Genomic DNA, 15,015 nt, shown 5'->3' with positions numbered 1-15,015 from the left:
ATATATCTTATCTAGTTCTTAAAATTATACCCACACGATCTCTATATGCAATCTTTAATTGCATATTTCCAGATAACAAATATACACACGCTATTTTATTATTCTACAGCTTAACTCAATCTAGAGATCTCTTGTAAAAACCTCAAACAGTACTTCACCCAAAACAAAACCACACAATTTATATCACATTAATATTTTTTTTTCTAGTCTTCTAAAAATATATATTATTACATATATGACTGTAACGTATTCTTACAAATAAACAAAAAATGTCACATATCAATCATTTATTGTACCAATTCAGTGACCCTCTTTATAATTCATGGGCTTAGCTCTCTCCATATATTGACTAAAACTCTCTCCCTTTCTCCCTCTTCTCACATTTCTAGAACAGAATTTCAGAAGCAGAAACCACAACAAAAACTCTCCATTTTTCGGCAAAGAAAAGTCTAAAATTTTAAATTTATCCTCGTGGTGTTGGAAATCATCAAGTAATGGGAGAAGAGAACAGCACGAGCAGGACATGCAAGCCGTCAAAGACCTTCAAGGCGAAGTGTAGTCACATGGTGAAAAAACAACGAGCCAAGTTTTACATCCTTGGCCGTTGTCTCGCCATGTTAGTCTGCGGGCGTGACCGTGACCGCGACCGAGACCGTATTGCGATTTAGATCTTTACCTTATATATGTTTTTTTTTTTTCTCTTCTCTCTTCTTGTACTTTTCTAAAATTTTTTGGTTGCGTTGCCGTTTTCATTTTTCCCTCTAGTATCAAACATTTGAATTAGGGTTGAAATTTAAGGTTATGTATACACAAGATTATAAGCAATTGATGTGAATGCTTTCATGAAATGCTTTATTTGAAGTTTATGTCTCTCGTGTGAATGTTTCGAATGACATCTTCTTAATAAGTTTTAGTTGCTCAGGTAAATAGCCTTTTTTTGTAAGCCTTGGAAAGATCTTCAAATATTTATATAGTTTATATATAAGAAACTTTATTGTATATCGGAAATTCAGACGACATGCATTTGAGCCTTCAAATGCTCGTTGTCGTTAATCATCTGAATAATAGAACAGCAAGACATCTCATAGGCCCATAGAGATTTAAAGAAGAATCCCAAAAATTGTGAAATAATCTGTATCAGTTTTTTGGCAACATTTGTTTACCAGTATACACTTATACCGTCATGTAGTGAAATATCTTGAAAACATAGTAGATATTGAGGTCAGAGATCAAATATCATCCACCGTACTTTCATGTTAGGCACTGCAGCGTTTTAAGTAACAAAATAACTATAGCTTGCTATAAATTAATTAACCTCATTAGTATTAGTTTAGTTTGGATGCAAATTATAAACATAAAGCATGCATGATAGATGTGATTAGGTCAATGCACAAAAGAATCGTCCTTGAGAGTGAAATCATTCATTAATTAGTGTAACGATACCAGCGAAAAAAGTAAGAGAAAAAGGTGGAGAAGATAGAATGTAATTATGAAAAAGTCTACGTACGACCTGAGAGTCCATGTGACTCGAGTCTAAATTCATACTAATAATGCACAAATCGAAACTGTGCTCTATTTGCTTTTCTATTTTGTCGGTTTAGGGAGTGCGAGATTTTTGATTATTGTGTGTTTCTTCCAATTTTGATTTTCATTTAAATGGAAGAGGATAACCAAACATCATTTTCCATGCGTTAATAAAATACATTATTAAAAGTAAAAGCAAAAGAATAATAGATTATGGAACTCAGGATTCGCATCATACAGCACACAAGTGAAAATAATAGTAACTCTATATCTTAGGACTTACGTGCTCATTGTAAAGCTTTTTAATTCGTATAAAGTATTCTTTATTTGTTAGAAAAAAAAAAAGAAAAAAAAAAGATATTGCTCTTCTTTATGTAAACAGCATGTATTAGTAGTACGTACGTATTCGTGTACTATGCGTACGTAATTTGAATATGATATGAATGATGACATAGTCAATATGATTCTCTGTGACTGTTACTATTTATGATCGTAATTATCAATACATAAATTTATTGCTATTATAAGATATATATGTGTATTATAATCTCTAAATATACTTATAATTAAGTCAATTTTTTTACAGTACTGTAAAATATAGCTAGGATATTAACGTAGAAAAGTTATTTTCTTTCCTAGCGTACAACTATATATGCTTTGATCGATGCAGTCAATGTTAGCACTATCTTATTAGACTAGATTAAGACATGTGTTAAAGCATGGATTGAAATTTCTTTTATTATGCAATAAAATTATATGTTAAATATGATGATTTGAAAAAAAACATTTATTTTATAAGTTTTATATCGTTAATTTAGTTTTTTATATATAAGAAATGATTATGTTTGTTGTTTGTTTTTATATTAATTTTGAACATGTTTGGTGAAAGTATTTTAACATGACACATGCTTAGGTAAGATTTTATTTTTAACTGCAAAATAAGATCTCGGAAATCACGATTAAATGTGATAAATTGCCAAGATTTTATTCCTTTTTATATCTAACGGTATATATTTTGTAACAATACATTGAATAATAAAAATTTTATTTTGGAAATTGTATAAAACTATAAATCATTAAAATATTTTCTTTAAGATGATTATTTGGGATATTCTTAAGTGTATTCATTTAGTGCATAGATTAACCAATTAATCTATACCCTTTTTTAATCAATCTATGTTTAATCTATAACCTATTTTGTAACCAACTTATAAAAATTATATAGTTTACAAAAAAAAGATTGTGTACTTTTATTATATAGGAGATTTTTAATATTTTAAACAAAAGAACATTTTCATTGGTTACTTTTTAATGGATGTCAAGCTAATAAAAAACATAAAATAATAAAAAGTTGAAGAAAGAGAGATACAAAATATCATATTTTAATTGGTTAACTTTGAAAACAAATAATTTTTAATTAAATAATTTTCTAATATTAAAATATGATTTGAGAACTCAATTTGAGAGGATTATCGATGATGCTCTAACACTATTAAACTAATGTAAAACGAATCCGAAGCCAAAAAAACAAACAAACTAAAACGTCCAACATCACGTGCATGCTCTTGCACCAAGGTCTCGAACATTTCCGACAGGCCGCAACTGCTGATTGAACATAGATTATTATTTTTCGAAACATTTAAAGTCGTCAGACTAATTAGGGATGGATACTTGTCCGATCGATAACATATCTGACTATTTGTAGATGAGCGTAAATTGCATCTTGATATATATATATATATATATATATATATATGTCTGATAAAATACTTGGATCGTGAATAGTACATGTGTTGAAAACCAAATGTAGGTGAAAATGCTGTGAGCCGACAGTGGGATGGGATTCCTCGAAGCGAAAAAGGTGTGCAAATGCACTCGTGCGGTCCCTCCTCGTTACTATTGTTATCGTTTCCCACTGTTTAATTTTTTACTACAACTTTAACCCAAAAAAAAAAAAAAAATTACGCAACATTTTCCTCAAGCACTTTTTTTAAGTAAAAAGATCCTTCTTTTTTGAAAGATCAATTTGTGTTTCTATTATTTATATGATGATGGGATAATTGAGAAACGTGACTTTCAACCTTTTTTCATAAAGAAAACTTGATGTTTATAAGTAAAAAAGTCAGCATCATTGACGAAATAGATGTGAAAAAAGAAAAATAGAAAAAAAACATCGATGGCCTCATAATTATTGTCCCGATAAGATTTAAGGAATTCTTTAACTCATGCTATTTTATATTTGTGTTGTATTCCACTAACTGTGAATCGGTGGATGGTTTTGTTGTTTTGCTTCTCTTATTCTTTTTGACGCTACTATTCGAAACTAGGGGAGAAAAGGGAAAGATATTTACGTCAGAGTTTTGGTGTTTTGCAATACATATCACATTACTACATACTTTTAGGGTTAGGAAGAAGGGAAAGATCAATAAAGGTTTAAAGCCTCCAATGTTAGTTTGCAGTTATAGATTATGGAAAAGAAAATTAATTGATTGAATCTTTAATTAGGTCGATATTTCAAGGTAGTTACATTTAAAGAAGTCGTAGCTACATGCATTCCTGCCACAGTTTATATAGTTGCTACCGTACTACGTATTACCAAATCTTACCTATTTGATATATGTAGTCTTACCTATTTGATATATGTACGTATAGTTTACACTGCTTTTACTATATTCCGAATGACATATGTAAGGGCATCTCCAATTAGTCCTGGCCATTCGGATTTTCGGATCGGATCGGATCGGGTTATTCGGATTTTGGATTATTCGGTTTGGGAAATATAGAATCCGATTAGGATCCGACAGCTTTTCCGGATCGGATCGGTTCGGATTCATTCGGACCCGGATCGGTTTTCAGTTTTTTTATAATCCTAACTTAAACCGAATCCTTTATATATATTGTTTGGAAAGTAAAATCATAAAGTTTGAGTAGCTCAGATGGCAAGCGCGTGTACCTTTTAACGTCAATGTCTCTGGTTCGAATCCACCTTATGTTGATTTAAGTGTAAAATTTTTAAACGGATCCATTTATAGTTAATGGGCTTCTAATAAGCCCGAAAGTAATATAAATGCATATGCCCATGTGTAGAAATTAACAGTTTATTCGGTTTAGCGGATAACCGATCGGATTTCGGTTCGGATCGGTTTAAATCCGAAAACCGAATCACAATTGAAATAAAATCCGATCGGTTTTTACAAAGAATCCGAAACCGATTCAAACCGGTTTTTTCGGATCGGTTCGGATCGGTTTAGTCGGTTTCGGATTATATGCCCAGGGCTATCTCCAATAGTCCTCTATTTTTGCCTTTATAAGACCATCTCCAATGTATATTTCTATTTTTTCTCTAAAATAGAGTAACTCAAAAATAGAACATTGTTTTCTTCCAATGTATTACTCTATTTTCAACTCTAAAATAGAGTTAGTGTAAAAAAATAGAGGTGACAATAGAGTTGCTCTATATATAGAGTAATCCTATCATTTTCTCTATTTTAGAGTAAAATATAGAGTAGGGTTGGAGTAAATATTGCTATATAAAAGAGATTTGACTCTAAAATAAAGTGGGATTGGAGATGCCCTAAGACCATCTTCAATGGTTTACTCTATTTTTTCCTCTATAATAGAGATGATTTTTACTCTAATGGTCCTCTATTCTCACCTTTAAAATAGAGATTGCTATTTTTTCTTCTATTTATAAAGGAACCTTTTTTTTATATAAAGGTTCCTCTATAATAGAGGAAAAAATAGCAATCTATATTTTAGAAGTGAGAATAGAGGATCATTGGAGTAAAAGTCATCTCTATTATAGAGTTCCTCTATTATAGAGGAAAAAATAGAGAAAACCATTGGAGATGGTCTAATCTCCCACACTGCTTTGTAATTTCTTATTGTTGTTGCAAAATAATCACAAAGTATATATAAAAAACATTACACTACAAGAAAATAATTGTATTAAGACGAAATATTTAGTCATAATACAAAGTATTTAGTCACAATATAAACATTGTTACGAATTTGTGACGATTTTTAAATGGTTACAATACAATGGTCACAAATTTTTATTTGTAACAAAAACGTCACAAGAGTTGCAATGAATATATTAGTAACCATTTTGTCATCAATAACTACGACACCAAAAATTAACAAAACTGTCTTAATTACAGACTAACAAAACGTCTTTAAATCGTCACAATTCGTGTTTAAAATAACGTTTTAATTATGTATCTTATTGTTACGAAACTATAGTCTCAAATGGTCACAAATGATAATTAGAAATTTGTCACAAAATTTTAACAAATATTCAAAAATCATGATATTTTGTGACTATCATAATGTCCAATTTTATCATTAGAAGTTATTTTCAAATGGTGTTAATAATAAAAATTCATTGCATATGATAAAAATTATAACAAAAAAATCAATCTCAAAACAATATTATTTTTTAAATTTATTATCATACAAATTTTTTATAATCATAAACATTAGATATACATTATAAGCTATCTTTATTCTTACAAAAAAAAAAAATTACAAATTCGTCCAGATGAATATATTTGATGATAACTTCCATGTTATAACTCCTATGGAAACGATTTCAGGCTTTCTGGAAAGGTAAGACTCAGATCTTTCCAACGGTTGGTAGATTAGCTTCTGGTTCAATTTGTAGCAGTGGGAAACGATTTCACAAGATGACTGATGTTAATTCGCGAATCTGCGCAGAATAGGTTTGAGAAAACATGTATAACTTTTAATTTACAAAAGGGGTTACAAAATCCTTAGGGGAAAACTTACTTCTATGGGTTGGAAAATTGCTCACCAAAATTCATCCATAAAAGAGTCCGTTTACCCCTTAATTTCCACCATCTCCTAGAGCATGTAAGATCTGTTCTTAATCTCAATTGTAGCTCCTTATTCTCTTTCTCTCAAATGGTTCACTCTCTCTCTCTCTAGGTTATGGAGGCACGAAATTATAAAGAATAAAACCCTAATCATCTCTTAAATAAGTCTTGTTAAATTAGGGTTAGAGACTTGGCTTAATGGGCTTTGTATAAATGACATAACAATTTATACTATTTTATGACTAAAGTTTACTCATTTTTATGTCACAAACTGTGACTTGCATATCTTTTATAAGTTCATAACTAATTTGCAACAACATATTGGTCACAATGTAGTCATAAGAGTGACGATTAATATTATCGTAGCATATTCGTCACTAATTGTGACAAACTTTTGTTACTGAATTTTTTCGTCATAATATAGTGACGAAAATACTATGAATTTGTTACAAATAAACTTAATCATAATATCGTATTTAAAGTGTTACAAATTTGTGACGGAAATTTTTTGTCTCAAAAATACGTCTCAATAAACTTATTTTCTTGTAGTGAATTAATTGTATTCTTCTTTCTTCTAAGTTAGAGATTGGTCACATCGGTAATGTATGGAATTAATTTAGACTTTTAGCCTTACAAAAAGGGGAAAATTCCTAAAAAAAACCTCAACTTATTTTTATTTGGACGTTTAATACCCAATGGTTTTTGGTTGGAACAAAAATACCCGATATATTAAATTGTTGTCAAATAAAACCTTATCTTTAAATCGTTAGTAGATTGTAACCCGGGACTTAACAGCGTTAAACGGCCGTTACAGAAATTTTAACTGGCGTTAAAATTCAGTTAGACGTTTTAAAACGTATATATATAATCTGTTTACCGGATAATACGAATGTGGCGTTGTAGCCTAGTGGCAATGTGTGTCTTCTGTACCCAACCGAACCTGGGTTCGAGAGACCCTCCAACTGTGCTGTCATTCTGTGTTTTTTTTTTTTTTTTTAAACTGGTTTATCTTCCTCTCCAATCGCCGGCGTAAGACAAAGACCGTGACCTTATCTCCATCGACTTTTCCGTGACCTCGCTCCGATAAGTCTGGATAGTCTTCTTCTTCTTTCTCTTTGTCTCTATCTTCTTCTTCGTTGTTGAGATTTTCAGAAATCTGATTCGATTTAGATCTCTTCTTCTATGCTCTGTTCAACCAATGGTTCAGATCCAGAATTCTCTACAACAGCCAATAGTGGTTCAGGGAGCCAGGGAGGAACAAAGTGTGAATCTGGCTACGACTACAGTATATGATGATGATCGTTCCTTGTCCTACGCCGGTGGCTTCGGAAAAAAAAAAAAAAAAAACAGTCGACGGTCTAAAAAAAAAAAGGCAAAAAAAAGATTTCAACGACGAAGGTGGAGGGTCTCGAACCCAGGTTCGGTAAGGTACAAAATACACATATTACCACTAGGCTACAGCGACACTTTCGTATTATCAAGTAAACGAATTGTATATATATCTTTTAAAATGTCTAACTGAATTTTAACGCCATTTAAAAATTCTGTAACGGCCGTTTAACGCTGTTAAGTTCCGTGTTGAAATCTACTAATGATTTAAAGATAAGGTTTTATTTGACAATAAATTAATATATCGGATATTTTTATTCCAACCAAAAACCATTGGGTATTAAATGTCCAAATAAAAATAAGTTATGGTTTTTTTTAGGAATTTTCCCGTACAAAAAGTAACAATTTTGAAATAATAAAAAGTGAAGATCATTAAGATTACAAAAAGGGATTGGGGACCCTTTAGGGTTGGAAAAGAAGAAAGAACACGTGCATCTCTCTGACACACGTTGAAACCCAAACACTTGCATCCATCTCTCTTTTTCCTAATCTTCTTTTTGTAATCTCCATCAATTTATTCATCACGTTCAGCAAACACAATACATATAATGCCAATAACTTCACTAGTTATTATCATATACATACACATTGTTGTATAATAACATTAAGTTATGTAAATAATTTATCTATTAATGTCACTTATCGAACTAGATGATGGCATCATTCGTTTTTTTCTTCTAAAAAAATAAAAAAAATTTATCATTATATATAAGAAACAAAAGGATTTTGTGATTGCGTATGAGTTTTTCTCAGCTAGACGACCCCCCACGTGACGGTGTCCGTTTGTAGCAGTCTTTGTAGACTTCCCACGTGCGGGTGTGTGTTAGATTCTCCAAGAAGGCGGGCCAACCCCAAGACCGTCCCTCCTCTTTCGTCTTTACACCTACACATATGCATACTTTTTCTATAAATTTTATGAATTTGCAAGATGAATAAAATGAGCTACGTTTTTGAAACTAAGATTTGGTATTAACGTGAGGTCCGTGACGTTCATGTTTGGTAGAAGAGTCAAGAAATGAGATGGTCGAGATGAACAGACACGTCTCTTAATTAGTTAAGTAAATTGTCTTTTCTTGAGATTTCAAGACAATGATTATAGTCTAACAGATCTGATCTGATGATCGTGAATTTACACTTAAACTCCAACAGGTATAAGTTATTATTGCGTCGATCTCGGCCTAGTTAATTCCGTACAAGATATGACATAACTAAGCGATATGATGGTCCTTCTGACAACGATCGTGATTGTGCACACTAACAAGTAAGAAGTTTGTTTCTTGTATACTAGCTAGTGCATATAGTATAGTTTACTTTGATGATGACTTATCTTACGGTAAAGAATCTGCATTCACGAGATTCACATCATTAAATAGAAAAACTCGAGGTAGAGATCGTAATAGATTTAAATGTATATATACATTAAGACAATTAACTTAATGTAGTTATAAAAAATAATTGTGCAATTTCGAAAGAAAAAAAGTTGAAAACAATAAATTTCAACTCTATCTGTATACAAATTTCATATTATGAAAACTTTAATATATATTTGAAATAATGAAAAGAGTCCAAGCCAGATTCAATCATGGGAAAGAGTTGAGATGGGTTCGAAGAATGATGAGCACAAACTCGTGAGGTCGTCTCGCCTGCTAAATGGACCAGCCTGACAAAAACCTGCCTAGACAGACGGTAAGGCCTGATCGTTTTCATATACTAGTTTACCCACTACGACACAAAAATAAAAACAAAGACTTACCTTTTTATTCACTTTTATAGGTGAAAAAGGACTTCAATCTACTAAATGCAAAAGGCTTTACACTTTTACAGAGTGTTTCTTAGACTTTAAAATAAAAATCGATAAACGAAGCTAATGGAGGAAAAAAGATTGAGGAACTTTTTAATTCGACTCTTCTTCACAAACTTTTACCTCTTCTCCATTTTTCTTAAAATTATGGATACGTAAACAAGCCTCAAGTCCATAGAGGCCCAACTAAAGATACAACCATAATTATCACTTTATTAGTAGTATCTTCCCAAATTTGCAGCTTTGTCCTGGGAGGCTGGGATCGATTAGAAAGTCTAGAACTATTATATTAGACGTCCACAAGGTTTAGTGCAAAGATCTTATTTCTCGAGAGTTTTATTACTTTATTTCCATCATGACACCATGTAATAGGTTCATCATATAGACACTCAACGGTTATATACAAAACACACAACAAAACCAGCGAAAGGTTTTCCAGCAGACTAAGTTAAATACTAAAGAGAGAGATGGCGAGAGGACAAAGTCTATGATCAGATCATTCAACTGTAGAGATCATCATCCTCGGCTGTTCCCGCGGAAGTGGCAAACGGGTCAGCTCCACCAACCGCGGCAGTACCTACAGTCCCTGTCGGAGCATCTGGAAATCTGAACTCACTTCCAAACCCACGAGATTGCTGGAGAGTCTGAGCAAAAGCCTGATACTTGCGAATGTCTGCATCACTAACTGATCTCCTAGCAAATTTCATGGATTCCTCAAAGTGACCAGCTTTAATCTCTGCAATCTCCTCCTCGTCTTCTTCCATTGCTTCTGGCGACTCTGCTCTCTTCCTTTCCTTCTCAATATCCTATAGCAAAACAACCAAATCAAAGATCATAAGACTCGATAACATAAAGAAAACAAAGAAACAAAGATTCCATTTTTAAGTTTCAGTTTCAAGATACCTTCTCGATGTTTTCTCTGATCGCATACTTGCAAGAACGTTGGCAAATCTCTGTGATGTCTGCACCGCTAAAGCCTTGGGTGTACTTAGCAAGAGCCCTCAGGTCAACATCTTTAGCCACAGGGGATTTCCTCAAGCAAGACTTAAAGATCTGGTAACGAGACTCTTCATCAGGAAGAGGAATGTAGATGAGCTGGTCGAGACGACCAGGACGTAGAAGCGCAGGGTCGATGATGTCTGGTCTGTTTGTAGCTCCGATGATGAAGACAGTCTTCTTAGCAGACATTCCATCCATCTCTGTAAGAAGCTGGTTCAGTACTCTGTCTGCTGCACCACCAGCATCTCCAACACTGCTACCTCTCTATTATCACAAGAGATGTTCATTTAAAGTTATTTGAGATGAAGGTAAAGCGCATAGGTTGCATAAGTAAAGTGAATAAGGAACTGATGAAAATACCTGAGTGGCAATGGAGTCAAGCTCATCGAAGAAAAGAACACAAGGAGCAGACTGGCGTGCCTTGTCGAATATCTCTCTCACATTGGCTTCACTCTCTCCAAACCACATTGTGAGGAGCTCAGGACCTTTGATACTAATGAAGTTGGCTTGACACTCGTTTGCAATAGCCTTAGCCAAGAGGGTCTTTCCACAACCAGGAGGACCATAGAATAGGACTCCTTTAGATGGTGACATCCCAAACTTCTCGAATTTCTCCGGATGCTCCACTGGATATTGAACAGTCTAAACACACAAAATCATAACATATTAGTTCATATTCACAGGTCAATGTTAAAAAAAAATATGTCAAATCGCTGAAAATCTTAATGTTTACCTCTTGGAGCTCCCTCTTGACATTCTCAAGACCACCAATGTCCGCCCAAGAAACATTAGGCACTTCAACAACCTGGTTAAAAGAGAAAATAACAGTTTGAGAACACCCGTTTAGTAAGAATGGTACCAAATAGACTAAGAAACCGCAAACCAAAATATTGATCTCCTGAACTTACCGTCTCACGTAGAGCAGAAGGATTGCTGTTACCAAGGGCAGTCTGGAAATGCTCATTAGTCACAGCCATAGAATTGAGAATTTCAGCATCTATCTCGTCGTCTTCTAGGTCAATTGCATCCATCTTCTCCCTGATGCACTGAAGAGCAGCTTCAGTGCATAATGCTGCAAGATCAGCACCAACATACCCATGGGTGTCTTTGGAGACTCTTTCCAAATCAACCTGAATAAGAGAAAACCATGTCAGACCTGAAAAACAGAGAAAGGCAAACGAAAAGAAGAAGATAAATAATATACACAACAGAACATTACATCTTCTGCGAGCTTCATGTTCTTGGTGTGAATCCTGAGAACCTCAAGACGACCAATCTCATCAGGAACACCAATATCAATTTCTCTGTCAAACCGTCCAAACCTTCTCAAAGCAGGATCAATGCTGTTTGGACGGTTGGTCGCTCCCATAACGATCACATGCGCTCTAGCTTTAAGCCCATCCATAAGTGTCAAGAGCTGGGAAACGATCCGTCTTTCAACTTCCCCATGTGTCTTCTCTCTTTTTGGAGCAATAGAATCGATCTCATCAATGAAAATGATAGAGGGAGCATTCTTCTCAGCTTCCTCGAAAGCTTTCCTGAGGTTGCTCTCACTCTCACCAGCTAGCTTCGACATGATCTCAGGACCATTGATACAAAAGAAAAACGCACCAGTCTCATTAGCAACAGCACGGGCAATCAATGTCTTCCCAGAACCAGGAGGGCCATAGAGCAAGATTCCCTTGGGAGGTTTCACACCAATGGACTTAAAAAGCTGTGGATGCCTCAATGGGAGCTCAACAAGTTCACGAATCTGAGCCATCTGTTTCCTGACACCACCAACATCATCATACCCAACTTCATCAAGCCTCTCCTCATCCTCTCTCTTAATCGGCTCACCCTCACAGAAAATTTCTGTATCTGGAGCGACCACACAGTATTCAGCAGGATCAGTCTCAATAACCTTAAACTCAATACTTCTCATCCCTCCTCTAACCAAGAAAAAATCACCCTTCCTCACCGGACGATATGCTTCCAAGAAATAAGCTGGCACAAACAGACAAATACTAACATTAAACCGCTGTACTAAACATGGAACAAGAGAATAAAAAAAACAGGAAGAGAAAAAAAAACACTTACGTTTAAGGTAAGCATCAAATAGATTTCCAGAAACTCCTTCAATGGTATCATCAACGGGCAAGATATGAACACGCTTCCCATACTTGACATCAGGGCATTGATGAACAGAGGTAACATCTGCAAGCCTAACCCTGAGGTTAGACCTAACAACCTTGTTCATCCTGATTTTTGGTTCTTCACAAGTATCATCAGCTAAAGCAATACACACAGTATCCTTCCTCTTCTTTCCCTGCAACACAATTCCCAAAATTCAATACACACAAATCTAAAGACACAGTGATCTCAAGTTCTAGAAACCCCAACACGAATTCAAAAAAAATCAAACCTTTCTGAACTTAAAAGACAAAACCCTAATAACCCTGAATTAGGATAATTAAGCAAAGGAAACAACACAAGAAGAGAAATTAAAAAAGTAAATACAAAATCAGACCTTGATTAAAACGGTATCACCACGAAAGAGTTGAAGCTTCTCCATGGTGGCAGGGTGAAGACAAACGACGGAGTTATCATCGTTGATGGCCTCATCCACAACCAAACGATTCGCCGCCTTCTTTCTCTCCAGAATCGCTGTGCTAAAATCCTTTTTCGTCCCCTTACTGATATATAATTCAAAACCAAAAAAAAAAATCAGAAAAAAACACAACACGAAGAGTTAATGAAATCTTAAGATGATTATATTGATTGATGAAAAAAGTAGTAATCAACAAGTACTTACGAATCAGATGATTCAGCTTCATTCGCCATGTTTGATTTCTACAACAGAGAGAGAGCTTTGCCAAAGAGCAGAAGAAGAAGGTTCGAGAAGTGTGATCGGTTCGGTTTCTTATGTGAGAAAATAAAGAAGTCAGGTGTGTGTGTGTGCTTATTATATAAGAAAAAAAAATTATTTTCCCATTTTTCCAAAAAAAAAATTTATTTGGCGTTATTTTAGTTGCCTTTTCTAAATTTCATAAATGGAAAATTGGAAAAGGATAATTATAAATTAAATTCAGCACACGTTTGTAAATAATATACAAAAAAAAAGTATGGCAAAGGTCGGTCTGATAAAAGTATGGACTGTCCGATCTCTAAACATGGCCCAATTACATAAGTCATTAACCGTCATACCAATTACCAAGTAGGCAAGTACAACCGTTTCCAGTCCTCAGTTTCAAAAAAAACATGTTTCAAGAGTGAAGCCAAAGACGATCATGGAGCCTCTCTTCACCAGCTCCATACATCTCATCGATTTTTTCGCCGTCTCGGTAAAACTGAAACGTTGGTGTGTAACGGATGTGGCGAGTGGTTTCAGGGCACTCGTCGATATCTGCATATACAAACTTGAGCCTCGAGAAACTGTTGCTCAGCTTTTGGAACGCAGGAAGGATCTGGCTACATACTCCACACCTGCACAGTTTCAACCGCTAATAATAATCTCAGTCAAAATAATAAAAAATAAATAAAAATAAAGAGAGAGAGAGAGTATCGTGCTCATTGAGGCATTTCATCGAACACTTTATAAGCATGATATGCATATTTGGCAAATACGAAGAACAAAAACGTACCATGAAGCCCCGTAGTTAATAACAGCCTGCAAATCACAAATACAAACACAAGACGAACCAGTCAGATTACGAAAGAACCCAGCTTTGGATCTTAAAAACGTGTGTACAAATGGTAATAGTTGTGGGCCTGTAATAAAACTACCGGAGATTTCGAAGATTTGATGTCGTCAAGAATTGTGAGGAAACTTTGGTCGTCCGGTGCGATTTTTAAATTTCCATCATGATTCGATTTGGACTCCAATTCAAGTTTTGCTTCCTCCGATTCTTGTTTTCTCATTTTTGTCTGTTTGGGTTTCGAAATTGCCGATTTTTATCCTTTCGCCGTTTCGCGCACCACAAGTTTGATAATATAAAACCTAAACCGAACCAAAAGTACCAATTGATTTAAGCCTAAACCGATTTTAGCCAATTATAATTTTCAACATCGACAGGTTTTTGTTAAAACCCGGGTCAAATTACGAGTTTGAAAGAGGCAAATACGCTGATACAATTAGAGGTACCTGTAACGACCCGGAACCTCGGTGGGAGATAGTCGAGAAATCCGAGTCGAGATAGTCGAGAAATCAGAGTCGAGGATTCTATCGAGGACTCTATCGAGGATTGTATCGAGGATTGTATCGAGGATTTTATCGAGGATTCTATCGAGGGATTTATCGAGGATTCTATCGAGGATTGTATCGAGGATTCTATCGAGGATTTTATCGAGGATTGTATCGAGGATTCTATCGAGGATTTTATCGAGGATTGTATCGAGAGTTGCCGATACTCATCGACGGTAGAATCCGACAGTTAAGGGGTTGGGCGATGGAAATGGAGAGTTCGAAACTACTGAAGTAGTGAACAG

General features: G+C 34.5%; 3 protein-coding genes across 3 annotated transcripts; 1 reads left to right on the top strand and 2 right to left on the bottom strand.

The window, feature by feature from the left end:
• On the top strand, window positions 280–848 carry LOC109126551. The gene has a single exon (XM_019230223.1). The coding sequence runs from the start codon at window positions 495–497 to the stop codon at window positions 666–668; it is 174 nt and encodes a 57-aa protein (XP_019085768.1). The 5' UTR covers window positions 280–494; the 3' UTR covers window positions 669–848.
• LOC109124508 (cell division control protein 48 homolog D-like) lies at window positions 9,855–13,486 on the bottom strand. The gene is made up of 9 exons (XM_010428657.2): window positions 13,343–13,486; window positions 13,058–13,223; window positions 12,628–12,856; window positions 11,768–12,534; window positions 11,457–11,678; window positions 11,282–11,353; window positions 10,909–11,190; window positions 10,453–10,812; window positions 9,855–10,355 (listed from the first exon to the last, which is right to left on the bottom strand). Exons 1-9 carry the CDS (start codon window positions 13,369–13,371, stop codon window positions 10,050–10,052), a joined length of 2,433 nt encoding a protein of 810 aa, XP_010426959.1. The 5' UTR covers window positions 13,372–13,486; the 3' UTR covers window positions 9,855–10,049.
• Window positions 13,585–14,501, bottom strand: LOC104711883 (thioredoxin-like 3-3). The gene is made up of 3 exons (XM_010428658.2): window positions 14,314–14,501; window positions 14,172–14,197; window positions 13,585–14,013 (listed from the first exon to the last, which is right to left on the bottom strand). The coding sequence occupies exons 1-3, from the start codon at window positions 14,446–14,448 to the stop codon at window positions 13,794–13,796; spliced, it is 381 nt and encodes a 126-aa protein (XP_010426960.1). The 5' UTR covers window positions 14,449–14,501; the 3' UTR covers window positions 13,585–13,793.

The sequence above is a fragment of the Camelina sativa genome, chromosome 9 (genome assembly GCF_000633955.1).
Source record: "Camelina sativa cultivar DH55 chromosome 9, Cs, whole genome shotgun sequence".
In the NCBI taxonomy this organism is placed as follows: Eukaryota; Viridiplantae; Streptophyta; class Magnoliopsida; order Brassicales; family Brassicaceae; genus Camelina; species Camelina sativa.
This window is presented reverse-complemented; position numbering and strand designations above follow the sequence as displayed.

Excerpts from the sequence above, each read along its gene's own strand:
- LOC104711883 (XM_010428658.2), bottom strand. The coding sequence starts at position 14,448 with ATGAGAAAACAAGAATCGGAGGAAGCAAAACTTGAATTGGAGTCCAAA. Across the intron at positions 14,198-14,313 it reads TCAAATCTTCGAAATCTCCG|GCTGTTATTAACTACGGGGC; the intron begins GTAGTTTTATTA and ends TGTGATTTGCAG. Across the intron at positions 14,014-14,171 it reads ATTAACTACGGGGCTTCATG|GTGTGGAGTATGTAGCCAGA; the intron begins GTACGTTTTTGT and ends GAAACTGTGCAG.
- LOC109124508 (XM_010428657.2), bottom strand. The coding sequence starts at position 13,371 with ATGGCGAATGAAGCTGAATCATCTGATTC. Across the intron at positions 13,224-13,342 it reads GAAGCTGAATCATCTGATTC|TAAGGGGACGAAAAAGGATT; the intron begins GTAAGTACTTGT and ends ATTATATATCAG. Across the intron at positions 12,535-12,627 it reads ATTTGATGCTTACCTTAAAC|CTTATTTCTTGGAAGCATAT; the intron begins GTAAGTGTTTTT and ends TGTTTGTGCCAG.
- LOC109126551 (XM_019230223.1), top strand. The coding sequence starts at position 495 with ATGGGAGAAGAGAACAGCACGAGCAGGACATGCAAGCCGTCAAAGACC.